This window comes from Nerophis ophidion, linkage group LG07 (assembly GCF_033978795.1).
Source record: "Nerophis ophidion isolate RoL-2023_Sa linkage group LG07, RoL_Noph_v1.0, whole genome shotgun sequence".
Taxonomy (NCBI): domain Eukaryota; kingdom Metazoa; phylum Chordata; class Actinopteri; order Syngnathiformes; family Syngnathidae; genus Nerophis; species Nerophis ophidion.
In genome coordinates, this window is record NC_084617.1 from 25,450,747 (window position 1) to 25,466,347 (window position 15,601).

Below are 15,601 nucleotides of genomic sequence, written 5' to 3' on the forward strand. Positions count from 1 at the left end.
AACAGAGTTGTACTTTTTAGATGTCAAGGCCCTATGCAATATGTACACATATTCTTAATATAGTATACATTTTAATTGACCTTTATTTGACTGTCTTTTTGTAGGTGGCTAAAATACGCCGTGCTGCTCACCGTCGTCTAACGTTATGTTACTGTGTGTGATACATTGGCTAACGTAACGTTATGCATAGGTACCTCATGCAACCCTGCTTAAAAAAAAATCACTTGACAGAAAACTGCAGTGGATGCAACAGATTGCTGTGTTTGCAATGACTTTATAACCATATATCTTATAAGTAGATGCAGCATTGGCTGCTGTGACGCGAGAAATTCAGCCGCCATCAGTGGTGATGAGAAGCCGGTGAGCAGCCTAAACTGCTGCTGCAGCAACAGAGATACAGTATATAGGTCTCTAAGATATATAAATATCTAATGTATTCATACATTGTTTATGTAGGATAAAGGCATGTCTATATAACCTAATCATTTTGTTTCTTCAACTTAAAAATAGTTGACCGTTTTGTTCCCCCTTCTCTGGGATTATATTCCCAGTTTTGATGTCGGAGGTCTGGTCATTTATAGCATATAGGAATATTCTATTACTGTTAAGCAAACTATTAATAATAAAACACGCCAAAACATGTGCACGTATGACAAAAAAACGCCTGAAAATTAATAGTGTTCAGTGAGGTAATATCAATTAAATGTGCTGACAGTTCATTGCTCCTGTCAAATGAATTGCACTGAGTGGAGCGGATCACCACTCTAAGAGGGTGGCCCGCGTCTCGTCATTGCAAGTAGGCAGTAGCGCTCGATGCTGCGTACCCTTATAAGATGTCTATGGTTTTAACGTTAGCAGTGAGTTTACAGCCTCACTGATTTAACTACACAGCAAATAAAAGTTACGTTACTTTGCCAATAAACGTTATCTTACATTCACAAATTACCGTTCTTTGTGCAATTTCAAATGTCGAACGAAGTTGGAAGTTGTTGAGTCTCTATCTGTAATCTTCAAACCGCATGTTTTGCATACTTCAATTTGTTTTTTGTTGACCACCTTGTAGTTTTAATACCCGAACAAAACTATTTTTGGCATCATTTTTCCTTACTAGCAAGTTGTTTGACAGCTCTTCTTCATTGGTTGTCCTGCAATTTGATTGGATGAATGTTGTGGGATGAAACCAACGTGGATGTAATTTGATTGGATGTTGTATTAGATAGTACTAGATAGATAGATAGTACTTTATTGGTTCCTTCAAAAAAAACAAAAAAAAAAGACAGCACACACGCTGACAGACACACACGTACACAATGAAAGATACGGAGCGCTCCTGAATAACATTTTAATCTTTGGGTTTTGGAGAAAGTAGCAAGTCTTGTCAAGTCAAAAGGCTCAAGTCCAAGTGAAGTCACAAGTCATTAATGTTAAAGTCTAACTCCAGTTGCAAGTCTCTTTACATTTTGTCAAGTCGAGTCTAAAGTCATCAAATTCATGACTCGAGTCTGACTTGAGTCCAAGTCATGTGACTCGATTTCACACCGCCGAAAATAATGGCATTACAGTTATGTGTTACAAAGTAACGCATTAGTCCCAACACTGGTCATATATATGTTCAAGATATGTCCAAGACATGTCTAAGAAATGTCACAGATATGTCCAAGATATGACTAAGATATGACTAAGATATGTCCAAGATATGTCAAAGATAGTCTAAGACATGTTCAAGATGTCTAAGAAATGTCATAGATATGTCCAAGATAGGTCCAAGATATATCTAAGATAGGTCTAAGATATGTCCAAGATACAGTATGTCTAAGATAGGTCTATGAAATGTCATGGATATATCCAGAATATGTCCAAAATAGGTCCAAGATATGTCTAAGATAGGTCTAGATATGTTCAGGATATATCTAAGATGTGTCCAAGACATGTCCAAGATATGTCCAAGATATGTTTAAGATAGGTCTATAACATGTCATAGATATGTCCAAGATATGTTTAACATATGTCAAACATATGTCTAAGATGCGTCTAAAACATGTCAAAGACATGTCCAAGATATGTTTAACATATGTCTAAGATGCGTCCAAAACATGTCCAAGATATGTCCAGGATAGGTCTAAGATATGTCCAAGATGTCTACGATAGTCTAAGACATGTTCAAGAAGTCTAAGAAATGTCATAGATATGTCCAAGATAGGTCCAAGATATAGCTAAGATGAACAAACAAGGCAGCTGGACTAGATGGGAGAGTGTAAAAGACAGCTCTCTAACCTGGAAGGACATCTGGAGCATGGAAGGCCACCGGATTAAGTTCCTGCTGTGTTCTACATATGATGTCCTGCCCACCCCATCAAACCTCCATACTTAGGGAATGGTAGAGAGTCCCAGCTGTACACTCTGCGGAAAGATAGCCAACCTGGAGCATGTCCTCTCCTCTTGTCACTCAAGTTTAGCAGATGGCAAGTTCCGGTGGCGTCATGACCAGATCCTTGCTCAGCTGGCAGAGGGTGTTGAGCAGGCCAGGAAGAGGACAAGGCAGCTCTCTAATGGGCCTCGCTTCATCCATTTCATCAGGGCAGGTGAAAGCGCAGCAGCAGGAGGGAGGAACAAAGGAATCCTGGCCACGGCAAGCGACTGGGAGATGCGGGTCGACCTGAAGAAGCAGCTGAAATTCCCAGAGGAGATAGCCCACACTACCCTGAGACCTGATATTGTTCTGTGGTCTAAAGGAACCAAACAGGTGGTGCTTATCGAGCTGACAGTACCCTGGGAAGAGAGGATAGAGGAGGCGTATGAACGCAAACTCAAAAAATACCAAACCCTCATCCTCAAGAGCCAGCTAAATGGATGGAAGGCCTGGAACTTACCGGTGGAGGTGGGCCGTAGAGGCCTTGCGGGGCGGTCGCTCTGGAGAGCCCTCAGACTGCTGGGGGTCAAGGGGCTGGCTAGGAAGCGGCTGGTAGCCAACACCACTAAAAGGGCAGAAGAAGCATCACGCTGGATTTGGATACAAAGAAAGGTGCGATGACAGAGCCAACCTACTGAAGGACTAGGGACATAGAGTTGGGTGGCATTCAGCAGGGGTAGAGCCAGGACGCTGGATCTGCCGTCGAGCCCCTCCGAAGCGTCATGGGCTTAATTCGACGAAACGTTAATGACGGGGGGTGCCCATTTGAGAACCTTCTGATGCCAACCAACTGATGTCCAGTTAAGGTATGCGGTCAAGCTTAGTCTTGACTCAGGGAGGAGGACGTCCCTGCCATGCAGAGTCCCGATGGTGCCTTGATAGAAGGAGAGATGAAGAGAGCGAGGCCACAGGCTCACAGATGGTACAGGGGCGAGTACCTGTAAAGGTGAGCCAGTTGCGATACCCTTATCGTATTTTATGTCCAAGATAGGTCCAAGATATATCTAAGATAGGTCTAAGATATGTCCAAGATACAGTATGTCTAAGATAGGTCTATGAAATGTCATGGATATATCTAGGATATGTCCAAGATAGGTCCAAGATATGTCTAAGATAGGTCTAGATATGTTCAGGATATATCTAAGATGTGTCCAAGACATGTCCAAGATATGTTTAAGATAGGTCTATAACATGTCATAGATATGTCCAAGATATGTTTAACATATGTCAAACATATGTCTAAGATGCGTCTAAAACATGTCGAAGACATGTCCAAGATATGTTTAACATATGTCTAGGACGCGTCTAAAACATGTCCAAGATATGTCCAGGATAGGTCTAAGATATGTCCAAGATGTCTATGATATGTCCAAGATATGTCCAAGATGTCTGAGATATGTCTAAGATATGTCCAATATATGTCCAAGACATTTAAGATGTCATGTCCTAAACATATCTTAGACATCTTAGTCTATAGAATCTATAGGTTGTATATACCGTACATAATGTAACATATATATTTACATTTATTTTACACATGTTGTTGTTGTCTTGTTTCCATTTTGTCCCCATAATTGACTGGACCCTGGTAGGCTGGAAGCGGTCCACAGGCCCTAATTTGGGGACCCTTGGTCTAAGACATGTCCAGCATGTCTAGGCTATGTATATAATATGTCTTGTGCGTATGGAAAAATTGCCATTAAGGAATCTTTAAAGTGTTAAAGTCAGGTAGCTGACATAAAAATCCCTCAATGATGAACACAGTCATACTAGCGTTCCTGTACATGTACTGTGAAGTCTTTATCTACAGTGCTGATCCTTTTTGACAAACCGGTTTTCACAACACGTAAATCCTTTATGGAACAATTGAAATACTTTTTGTTCATTCTCAACTTGACCGACTGCATTTTCATCTCAAAGGAATGTTTCTGTTGACATTGTGTTCCATTTTCTTTTGCGCTAGTTCTTTCTGGATTAGAAGGTCCAAAGTCACATGCGGGTGCTGTGGTTTTTCTCTCTGAATGACCCAACAGATATAAGTAGAACCCAACAGAACCTTTGGAGGGATTTGTCATCGTGATGGACCAAGACCTCAGAGCACCATCAACAACATCAACAAGATCAAGAACTGAGTCCTCATCCACACACTACAGTTCTATAGTTTGCGAAAGGTCTATAGTGTGTAACAGGTTATATAGTGTGTGACAGGTTCTATAGTCAGTGAAAGTTTTCTACAGTGTCTGACAGGTACTATAGTTTGTGATAGGTTCTACATTGTGTGACAGGTTTTATAGTTTTTGACAAGTTCAATAGTGTGTAACAGGGTCTATAGTCTATGATAGGTTCTACATTTTGTGACAGGTTCTATAATCTTTGACAGATTCAATAGTGTGTAACAAGTTATGTAGTGTATGACAGGTTATATAGTGTGTAAAAGGTTATATACTGTGTGACAGGTTTTATAGTCTGGGATAGGTTCTACAGTCTGTGACAGGGTCTATAGTGTTTGCCAGGCTCTATAGTGTATGGCAGGTATTGTTGTCAGGTTCAAAGACTGATGAAATCTATTAAACAGACAAAATGCAAGGCATCATGCAGAGACAGAGTTCAATTTGGCTCAATGAGGAGAGACGTTTGGCGCTGCACACTCAGTTACAATCCCCCGCCATGCTCTAAGGTCCAAGTCCCATGTGCTCCTCCATTTATTTGGGAGGTCCCTGGTTACATCACTGAGATTGCTGCTGAAGGTAATTTCAGCAGCCCCAGTTAGACACAGTGTATGATTATTCAATCAATCAATCAATCAACCAATCAATCAATCAATCAATGTTTATTTACAGTATATAGCCCCAAATCACAAGTGTCTCAAAGGGCTGCACAAACCACAACGACATCCTCGGTAGAGCCCACATGAGGGCAAGGAAAAACTCACCCCAGTGGGACGTCGACAATGATGACCATGAGAAACCTTGGAGAGGACCGCTTATGTGGGCAAACAGGTTCTATAGTCTGATAGGTTCTTCAGTGTGTGACAGGTTCCATAGTGTTTGACAAATTCTATTTTGTGTGATAGTGTTTGACAGGTTTTATAGAGTTTGACAGGATCACATTTGATGGTCAACTGTAAATAAGATTGCAAAAATAAAGTTGTTGACTCATCATGTATTTTTTCTCTCTTGGAAAAAAAGTGTCCCATCAGGATGTCGTTCGTTTAATTATGTTTTTCCTGGATTGTCAGTGAGCTATCACCGAAAGTCATTAACAAACCACCACAATGACAACAGCATAACTTTTTTAATCTTCATTGTGAGATCTGACTCACCATGCTGTAATCTATAATATTTGACATGTTCTATAGTGTGTGACAGGTTCTGTAGTATTTGACAGGTTCTATAGTGTGTGTAATAGGACCTATAGTGTTTGACAGGTGATATAATGTTTGACAGGTTCTATAGTGTTTGGCAGCTACTATAGTGTATGACAGGTAGTGTTTGACAGGTTCTATAGTGTTTGACAGCTACTATAGTGTATGACAGGTAGTGTTCGACAGGTTCTATAGTGTTTGACAGCTACTATAGTGTATGACAGGTAGTGTTTGACAGGTTCTATAGTGTTTGACAGCTACTATAGTGTATGACAGGTAGTGTTTGACAGGTTCTAAAGTGTTTCACAGGTTGTATAGTGTTTGACAGGGTCTATTGTGTTTGATAGGTTCTATAGTGTTCGACAGTGTCTGTAGTGTTTGACAGATTCTATAGTGTGTGACAGGTAGTGTGTGACAGGTTCTATAAGAAGTGCTTGACAGATTATATTGTGTTTGACAGGTTCTATAGTGTATAATAGGTAGTGTGTGACAGGTTCTATAGTGTATGACAGGAGTGTTTGACAGGGTCTATTGTGTTTGACAGGTTCTATAGTGTATGGCAGGTAGTGGGTGACAGGTTCTATAAGAAGTGTTTGACAGGTTATATTGTGTTTGACAGGTTCTATAGTGTATAATAGGTAGTGTGTGACAGGTTCCATAGTGTATGACAGGTAGTGTTTGACAGGTTCTAAAGTGTTTGACAGGTTGTATAGTGTTTGACAGGGTCTATTGTGTTTGATGGGTTCTATAGTGTTTGACAGTGTCTATTGTGTTTGACAAATTCTATAGTGTGTGACAGGTAGTGTGTGACAGGTTCTATAAGAAGTGTTTGACAGGTTATATTGTGTTTGACAGGTTCTATAGTGTATAATAGGTAGTGTGTGACAGGTTCTATAGTGTATGACAGGAGTGTTTGACAGGGTCTATTGTGTTTGACAGGTTCTATAGTGTATGGCAGGTAGTGGGTGATAGGTTCTGTAGTGTATGACAGGTTCAACTTTGTTTGACAGGTCTATAGTGTGTCATAGGTTCTATAGTGTATGACAGGTAGTGTGTGACAGGTTCTATAGTGTATGATAAGTAGCGTTAGACAGGTTCTATATTGTATGACAGGTAGTGTGTGACAGGTTCTACAGTGTTTGACAGGTTCTATAGTGTATGACAGGTAGTGTGTGACAGGTTCTATAGTGTATGATTAGTGTGTGACAGGTTCTATAGTGTATGAAAAGTAGTGTATGACGGGTTATATAGTGTATGACAGGTAATGTTTTAAGTACCAATGATTTTCACACACACATTACGTGTGGTAAAATGTGTCCTCTGCATTTGATCACATCCTGGGAGGTGAGGGGAGCAGTGGGCAGCAGCGGTGGCCGCACCTGGGAATAATTTTTGGTGATTTAACCCCTAATTCCAACCTTTGATGCTGAGTGCCAAGCAGGGAGGTAATGGGTCCCATTTTTATAGTCGTTGGTATGACAGGTATTATAGTGTTTGACAGGTCTATAGTGATGATAGGTAGTGTGTGACAGGTTCTACAGTGTTTGACAGGTTCTATAGTGTATGACAGGTAGTGTGTGACAGGGTCTATAGCGTGTGATAGGTTGCATAATGTACAACAGTTTCCATGGTGTTTAACAGGTCCTATTGTGTGCGGAATGTTTGTGATGTGTGTTTCCACAGATGCTCTGTGATGATTATGATTGGAGATCACTGGGTGTGTTCGGCCCGCAGATAGAGGATACAAAAGCACCACACCTGAGCGCAGGTGCAATCTGGACTTCCTTGTCAATCGCAACATGAACTTTTTTGATCTTCATTGTTAGAAGTGACTCACCTCGCTGCAATCTATAGTGTTGCTTCAACCTACACCCTTTCGGCTCAATCATTGCTCAAATGAGGGCTTTTTTTTTTTTTCTTTTCTTGTTGTTGTTCTTTGTTTTATGTGAAGATTGCCGAAATAAAATACATTGATTGATTGATTGATTTGTCATGTTCTGTAGTTTGTGACGGGTTCTGTAGTATTTGACACATTCTATAATGTGTGTGATAGGATCTATAGTGTTTGACAGGTTCTATAGTGTACGACAGGTAATGTTTGACAAGTGCTATACTGGGTGGCATGTTCTATAGTGTTTGACAGGTTCTATAGTGTTTGACAGGTTCTATAGTGTTTGACAGGTTCTATAGTGTTTGACAGGGTCTATAGTGTTTGACAGGTTCTATAGTGTATGACAATAGTGTTTGACAGCTTCTATAGTGTGTAACAGGTTATACAGTGTTTGACAGGTTCTATAGTCTGATAAGTACTACAGTGTGTGACAGGTTCTTTAGTGTTGGACATGTTCTGTAGTGTATGACAGGTAGTGTGTGACAGGTTTTATCATGTTTGAAATGTTTTATTGTGATTGACAGGTTTTTTAGTGTATGACAGGTAGTGTGTGACAGGATCTTTAGTGTTTGACGGGTTATATAGTGTATGACAGGTAGTGTTTGACAGGTCCTATAGTGTTTGACAGGTTCTATAGTGTATGACAGGTAGTGTGTGAGAGGTTCTATAGTGTTTGACAGGTAGTGTGTGACATGTTCTACAGTGTTTGACAGGTGCAATAGTGTATGACAGGAAGTGTTTGACAGGTCCTATAGTGTTTGACAGCTAGGCGGTGACAGGGTCTATAGTTTATGACAAGAAATGTTTGACAGGTTCTATTGTGTTTGACAGGTTCTATAGTGTATGACAGGTAGTGTGTGACAGGTTCTATAGTATATGACAGGTAGTGTTTGACAGGTTGTATTGTGTTTGACAGGTTCTATGACAGGTAGTGTGTGACAGGTTCTATAGTGTATGACTGGTAGTGTTTGACAGGTTCTATAGTGTATGACAGGTAGTGTGTGACAGGTTCTATAGTGTATGACAGCTAGTGTTTGACAGGTTCTATTGTGTTTGACAGGTTCTATAGTGTATGACAGGTTCTATAGTGTATGACAGGTAGTGGGTGACATGTTATCTAGTTTATGACAGGTTCTATAGTGTATGACAGGTTCTATAGTGTATGACAGGTAGTGTTTGACAGGTTATATTGTGTTTGACAGTTTCTATAGTGTATGACAGGTAGTGTTTGACAGGTTATATTGTGTTTGACAGTTTCTATAGTGTATGGCAGGTAGTGTTTGACAGGTTCTGTAGTGTATGACAGGTAGTGTTTGACAGGTTATAATGTGTTTGGCAGATTCTGTAGTGTGTGACAGGTTCTGTAGTGTATGACAGGTTATACAGTGTATGACAGGGAGTGTTTGACAGGTTCCATAGTGTTTGACAGGTTTTATTGTGTTTGACAGGTTCTATAGTACATGACAACTAGTGTTTGACAGGTTCTGTAGTGTATGACATGTTCTATAGTGTATGACAGGTTATATACTGTATGACAGGTAGTGTTTGACAGGTTCTATAGTGTTTGACAGGTTCCATAGTGTATGACAGGTAGTGTGTGACAGGTTCCATAGTGTATAATAAGTAGTGTGTGACAGGTTCTACAGTGTATGACAGGTTATATACTGTATGACAGGTAGTGTTTGACTTCGATTGATTGATTGATACTTTTATTAGTAGATTGCACAGTACAGTACATATTCCGTACAATTGACCACTAAATGGTAACACCCGAATAAGTTTTTCAACTTGTTTAAGGTTCTATAGTGTTTGACAGGTTCCATAGTGTATGACAGGTAGTGTGTGACAGGTTCTATAGTGTATAATAACTAGTGTGTGACAGGTTCCATAGCAGTGGTTCTCTAATGGGGGTACGTGTACCCCTGGGGGTACTTGAAGGTATGCCAAGGGGTACATGAGATTTCTAAAAAATATTCTAAAAATAGCAACAATTCAAAAATCCTTTATAAATATATTTATTGAATAATACTTCAACAATGTATGACTGTAAGTTCATAAACTGTGAAAAAAAAATACAACAATGCAATATTCAGTGTTGACAGTTAGATATTTGTGGACATGTTCCCTAAATGTTGATGTTAAAGATTTATTTTTTGTGAAGAAATGTTTAGAATTAAGTTCATGAATCCAGATGGATCTCTATTACAATCCCAAAAGAGGGCACTTTAAGTTGATTATTACTTCTATGTGTAGAAATCTTTATTTATAATTGAATCACTTGTTTATTTTTCAATAAGTTTTTAGTTATTTTCGTATCTTTTTTCCAAATACTTCAAGAAAGACCACTACAAATTAGCAATATTTTGCACTGTAATACAATTTAATAAATCAGAAACTGATTACATAGTACTGTATTTTACTTCTTTATCTCTTTTTTTCAACCAAAAATGCTTTGCTCTGATTAGGGGGTACTTGAGTTAAAAAAAGGTTCACAGGGGGTACATCACTGAAAAAGGTTGAGAACCACTGTTCTATAATGTATGACAGGTAGTGTGTGACAGGTTCTATAGTGTATAATAAGTAGTGTGTGACAGGTTCTATAGTGTTTGACAGGTTCTATAGCGTATGACAGGTAGTGTGTTAAAGTACCAATGATTGTCTCACACACACACCAAGTGTGGTGATATTTGTCCTCTGCATTTGACCCATCCCCTTGATCACCCCCTTGGAGGTGAGGGGAGCAGTGGGCAGCAGTGGTGGCTGCGCCCGGGAATCATTTTTGGTGATTTAACCCCCAATACCAACCCTTGATGCTGAGTGCCAAGCAGGGAGGTAATGGGTCCCATTTTTTTAGTCTTTGGTCTATAGTGTTTGACAAGTAGTGTGTGACAGGTTCTATAGTGTATCACAGGGGGTGTGTGACAGGTTCTATAGTGTTTGACAGGTGCTATAGTGTATGACAGGTAATGTTTGAGAGGTTCTATAGTGTATGACAGGTAGTGTGTGACAGGGTCTATAGCGTGTGACAGGTTGCATATAATGTACGACTGGTTCCATGGTGTTTAACAGGTCCTATTGTGTGCGGAATGTTTGTGATGTGTGTTTCCACAGATGCTCTGTGATGATTAGTGATCGGACCTCACTGGGTGTGTTCGGCCCGCAGATCGAGGATACAAAAGCACCATACCTGAGCGCAGGTGCACTCTGGACTTCCTTGTCAATCTCAACATGCACTCAGGCTGGTGTGGATTCTTGCTCCTGGCTCTACTGGTTCCAGGTGAGTTCTGCTTGAGACAAAACAAAACATACCGTATTCTCTTTATGATTGATTTGAACAAGATCAGACAAATGACCATAGGCCCGACTGTCTCTTTATTCTTCAGAGAATGGTTTGGACACATACAGTATATATGCAACATACAGTTATTAACAGTGTTTTCATAATGAGTATTATGCTATATTTAATACTAGTAAATATATAATAACTTATTTTCTTTTCATATGTAGAAAGAGAATAGAAACTAAATGTAATAGAGTAAAATAGAATACAATAGAAATTGAATAGGATAAAATTGAACAGGAATGGAATGGAATAGATGTGAAATGGAATATAATAAAATAGAATAGAAAACAATACAAAATAATAGAATCAATCAATCAAGGTCTATTTGCATAGAACCTTTTATCGTCACTATGGTGTTTTACTGGACAAATAAGTTAAAAGCAAGTAAAACCACACATGGTAAAACAGTAATAATAAATACTTATAGCAATTGTCTGTTAAAAGCCCATTTAAACACATATGTTCGAAATCGAGATTGAAATTTCAGCCAAGTATGCTGGGGTCAGACCATTGATGGCCTTAAAAATAAAAATAATTATTTAAAAATGTAACCTAAAACATACTGGGAATAGAATAGAATAGTTTTAAGACATGTACATGCATCATACAATTGATAACAATGTTTTCTTTATGATTATTGTAATATATTTGATACAAGTCAATATAATTTATTTTATTTTCACCCTATGTATTAATAGAAAAAAAAGGATAGAACGTGTTTGTTATATTAAAATGTAAATGGTGATCACATTTGATGGTCAACTTTAAATAAGCTTACAAGAACAAAGTTTTTACTTATCTTGTCATTTTTCTGTCTTGGAAAAAAAAAAGAAAAAAAAGTGTCCCAACAAGTTGTTTGTTTGAAAAAAAACTTTTTCTTGGAATATAAGTGCGCTAAACTGAAAGTCATTATCAAACCACCGCAATGACAACAGCATAACTTGCTTAATCTTCATTGTTTGATCTGATTCACCTCGCTGCAACTTCCTGCTTTGAATGGTATTTTGCCTCCCATACTAAGAAGTGACGCCCGACGGGAACACGCCTAATTTTTTTTTGTTTGACCTTGATCATGAACTCCCTTGGTGCTCTGGGTGCATCTGTTAAAAGCAGCCTCAGAAACCTTGGCGTTGTGTTCGGCCAGTCCACGTCTTTGGAGGGTCACTGTTGTCAACTGATCAAAAACTGTTTTAATCATGTCTGAAATATTTCTAAAGTGAGAAGTTTGTTGTCAAACTGGATCTCGAAATGATCATTCACACGTTCATTTCGTCTCGCATTGACTATTGCAATTCTCTTTTCACTCTCTTAAACACGTCAATGCTCAGGAGACTTCAGACTGTAGAAAATACTTTTGTCCGTTGCACCCAGAACAGCCCATATCACCCTAGTTTTATCCACTCTTCATTGGCTTTCAGTAAAATTCCGCATTGAGTTTAAGATTTTAGTCCTAGTATTCCGTGCATTGCATGGTGGGGCCCCACAGTACATCTCTGACTTGCTATGCCCCTACTCCTCAGGACGCAGCCTCCGGTCTTCAGGCCAGGGTCTTCTAAAGATCGCCAAAACCCGTTTTAAAACCTGTGGAGACCTGGCATTCCAGGCTATAGCTCCCAGACTCTGGAACAACTTGCACCAGTCCCTCCGTCATCTTGACAGTGTTGACACTTTTAAGAGACATTAGAAAACTTCTCTTTTTAGTTTAGCTTTTATTTGATGCACCTTTTAACTATCAATTTTAATCCACTCTATATCCTTTTTGTGATGTTGCCCATGTTGTTTTAAATTGAATTGTTGTTTTACTTCACCTATGTTTTGTACAGCGCTTTGTGATTTTATCTGTGAAAAGTGCTTTATAAATAAAATGTACTTACTTACTTACTTTTCTGTCTGTCCTGCAGGTGGCGCTGGGCAACTGGCTGGTGAGCTGTGTTTTATGACAATAAGAACATGCTGAGTCATCCCCTTGAACACACACACACACACACACACACACACACACACACACACACACACACACACACACACACGCACACACAGTGTTTAGATGTCAACACAAAGGCTAACTCGCTAACATTATGTTCTGTATTTTGGTGACAGACTGCGGCACAGTGATAGTCACCCGCATCGTGGGAGGTAGAGATGCCATTCCGGGAGGTTGGCCCTGGCAGATAAGCCTGCACAGAAACGGGTTCCACACCTGCGGCGGGTCTCTAATCAACAGCCAGTATGTGCTGTGTGCCGCCCACTGCTTTCCAACGTAAAGATCACCCTACACTGACTGATCAGGCTGTACTGACTGCTTGTAAAGATGCATTTCCATGTCCTCTCAGCTCTGTGACAGCCAACCTTGAGGTCTTATTGGGCCTTCAAACCCAGGAAGGGACCAACGATAACTTGGTGCGGCGTACGGTGGCCGGACTCATGGTCCACGAGAACTACAACACCGATACCAACGACAACGACATAGCCTTGCTGCGGCTTTCCGCACCCGTCACCTTCAACAACTTCATCAGGCCTGTGTGCCTCGCCGCTAGTGGCAGTGACATCCCAGCTGGAACCGACTTTATCATCACGGGATGGGGCACCATTGGCAGTGGGGGTACGTGAAACCTAATAATACCAATGATGACTCCTTCTCGTATTGACCAAGCCGTAACTGCTAAGTTTTTAATTATTCATTATCAGGGCTTTAACTTACAGAAATATACACCAAAGTTTGCACATGCTCGGTGAAAGAATTAGTATTTCACTGCTCTAAACATTATCCATGGGGTTCCATAGGGTTTGACAGGTTCTATAATGGGTGACAGGTTTTATATTGTTTGACAGGTTCTACATTGTTTGACAGGTTATGTAGTGTGTGATAGGACCTATCAATCAATCAATCAATCAAAGTTCACTTATGTAGCCCTAAATCACAAGTGTCTCAAAGGGCTGCACAAGCCACAACGGAAGTGACGCAAGTGACGCAGATCAGACTTTTTCGCCAGTGTAAACGCTCCGAAGTGCTTGAGATCTGACCCTTTGGCATCAGATTCAGACCACATCAGGAGGTAGCCGGAATCCGATTGGAATGTGATCTTTTCAAATGTAACTACGGTCTAAACGCAATGAGACCTTAACACGACCCGATGGTATGTGCAAGCTATGGCATTTGTGTGCTTGGGGGAAAGACGCAGCTGAAGTGGGTTTTTCTTCAGACTATTTTCACTGGCATTTTCAGTGCATCACGAGTCAATAGCGGGCAAATAAAAGGCTATATGTAATATTCAAATATGTATTTTGATTCCGAAGAAATAGCGATTGTTGAAGGACCGATAATTGACGCTCCCAAATATATTACACGTAAAAAAAAAATTCACGTTAAAAAACACACATTTCTAAGTTGTGTGTATCTATGATATCCACTTTTATTTTGTTTTTTAGTAGTAGCTACTTCCTCTTTATCGAAGTGCGCATGTAAGTGACGTCAAGGCCACATTGGGGCCACATTTTGGATCTGAGCCGATGATGTCATTTTGGCTTGTGCAGCCCTTTGAGACACTTGTGATTAAGGGCTATATAAATAAACTTTTATTAATTAATTGATTGACATTGGGGCCAGTGGAGTCTGATAAAGATCACATTTTACTTGCAGTGTAAACAGTCAGCTGGAAAATAAAACAGATTTTTTAAAAATCAGATTTGGACCAATTTGGCCTGCAGTGTAAACGTAGTCTTGGCCGAATCGAGATTTTCAAATTCTGTTTTTTTCCGGCTGACTGCTTACACTGCAAGTACATTTGGATCTTTATCAGACTCCAATATAAACGCGCAGAGGCCCCAATGTGGTCCCAATGTGGCCCCAATGTGGCCCCATTGTGGCCCCAATGTGGCCTCGAAGTCACTTGCATGCGCACTTCGATAAAGTGACGACAAGAAAGTTGACCCGATTCTGTAAATGAACAAAGAAGTTGCTTTTACTACTACGACATAAAATAAAAATTGCCACACCTAAAAAATATTGTGTTTTTATAATATATGATGTATGAATATATATATATATATATATATTATATATATATATATATATATATATATATATATATATATATATATATATATATATATATATATATATATATATATATATATATATGCCAGCGCCCCCCGCAACCCCAAAAGGGAATAAGCGGTAGAAATGGATGGATGGATGGATATATATATATATATATATATATATATATATATATATATATATATATATATATGTATATATAGTGTAATATACTTGTAAGGGTTTTAATATTTTTATGGATGTTAAGTAGAGGAGCCATGGACATCAGCATAGATAAACGTGATCTTATTTTTCAACTCAAATGTCAGCGCACACACCACAGCGTCAATTCCAGTCCTTGAACAAATGCTATTTCTTCAGGATCTGAATATATCATTATTTTTCGCTTTTGATCAGTGATGCACCGAAAATTTAGTAGTCGAAAAAAATGCTTTTTAGAATGACAAATAAAATCCGATCTGTGTCACTTTTTGAGGGCAAAGAATCCGATTTGCTGTGCAGTGTACGCGGGGACTGAGAAACCCATATTATAG

The 15,601-nt window shown here is 39.3% G+C and overlaps 2 protein-coding genes across 4 annotated transcripts in view; one reads left to right on the top strand and one right to left on the bottom strand.

Moving 5' to 3' along the window:
* Positions 1–1,328: 1,328 nt before the first annotated feature.
* Positions 1,329–12,017, bottom strand: LOC133556133 (uncharacterized). Of its 3 annotated transcripts, none has more exons than XM_061905766.1 (4): positions 10,853–12,015; positions 3,046–3,284; positions 2,871–2,975; positions 1,329–2,769 (listed from the first exon to the last, which is right to left on the bottom strand). In XM_061905766.1, coding segments are annotated over exons 2-4 (423 nt in total). In that variant the 5' UTR covers positions 3,047–3,284; positions 10,853–12,015; the 3' UTR covers positions 1,329–2,452. The 3 variants fall into 3 exon arrangements, with proteins under 3 accessions (XP_061761750.1, XP_061761749.1, XP_061761748.1); XM_061905765.1 differs by having other exon boundaries at positions 3,046–3,348; XM_061905764.1 differs by lacking the exon at positions 3,046–3,284 and having other exon boundaries at positions 10,853–12,017.
* LOC133556132 (trypsin-1-like) overlaps positions 10,802–15,601 on the top strand; it is a 16,756-nt gene continuing 11,956 nt past the window's right edge. The window contains exons 1-4 of the mRNA XM_061905762.1: positions 10,802–10,942; positions 12,910–12,930; positions 13,109–13,268; positions 13,342–13,610. Of these exons, the coding sequence (XP_061761746.1) occupies positions 10,894–10,942; positions 12,910–12,930; positions 13,109–13,268; positions 13,342–13,610 (499 nt within the window). The 5' untranslated portion in view covers positions 10,802–10,893. The remainder of the gene's footprint in view (positions 10,943–12,909; positions 12,931–13,108; positions 13,269–13,341; positions 13,611–15,601) is intronic.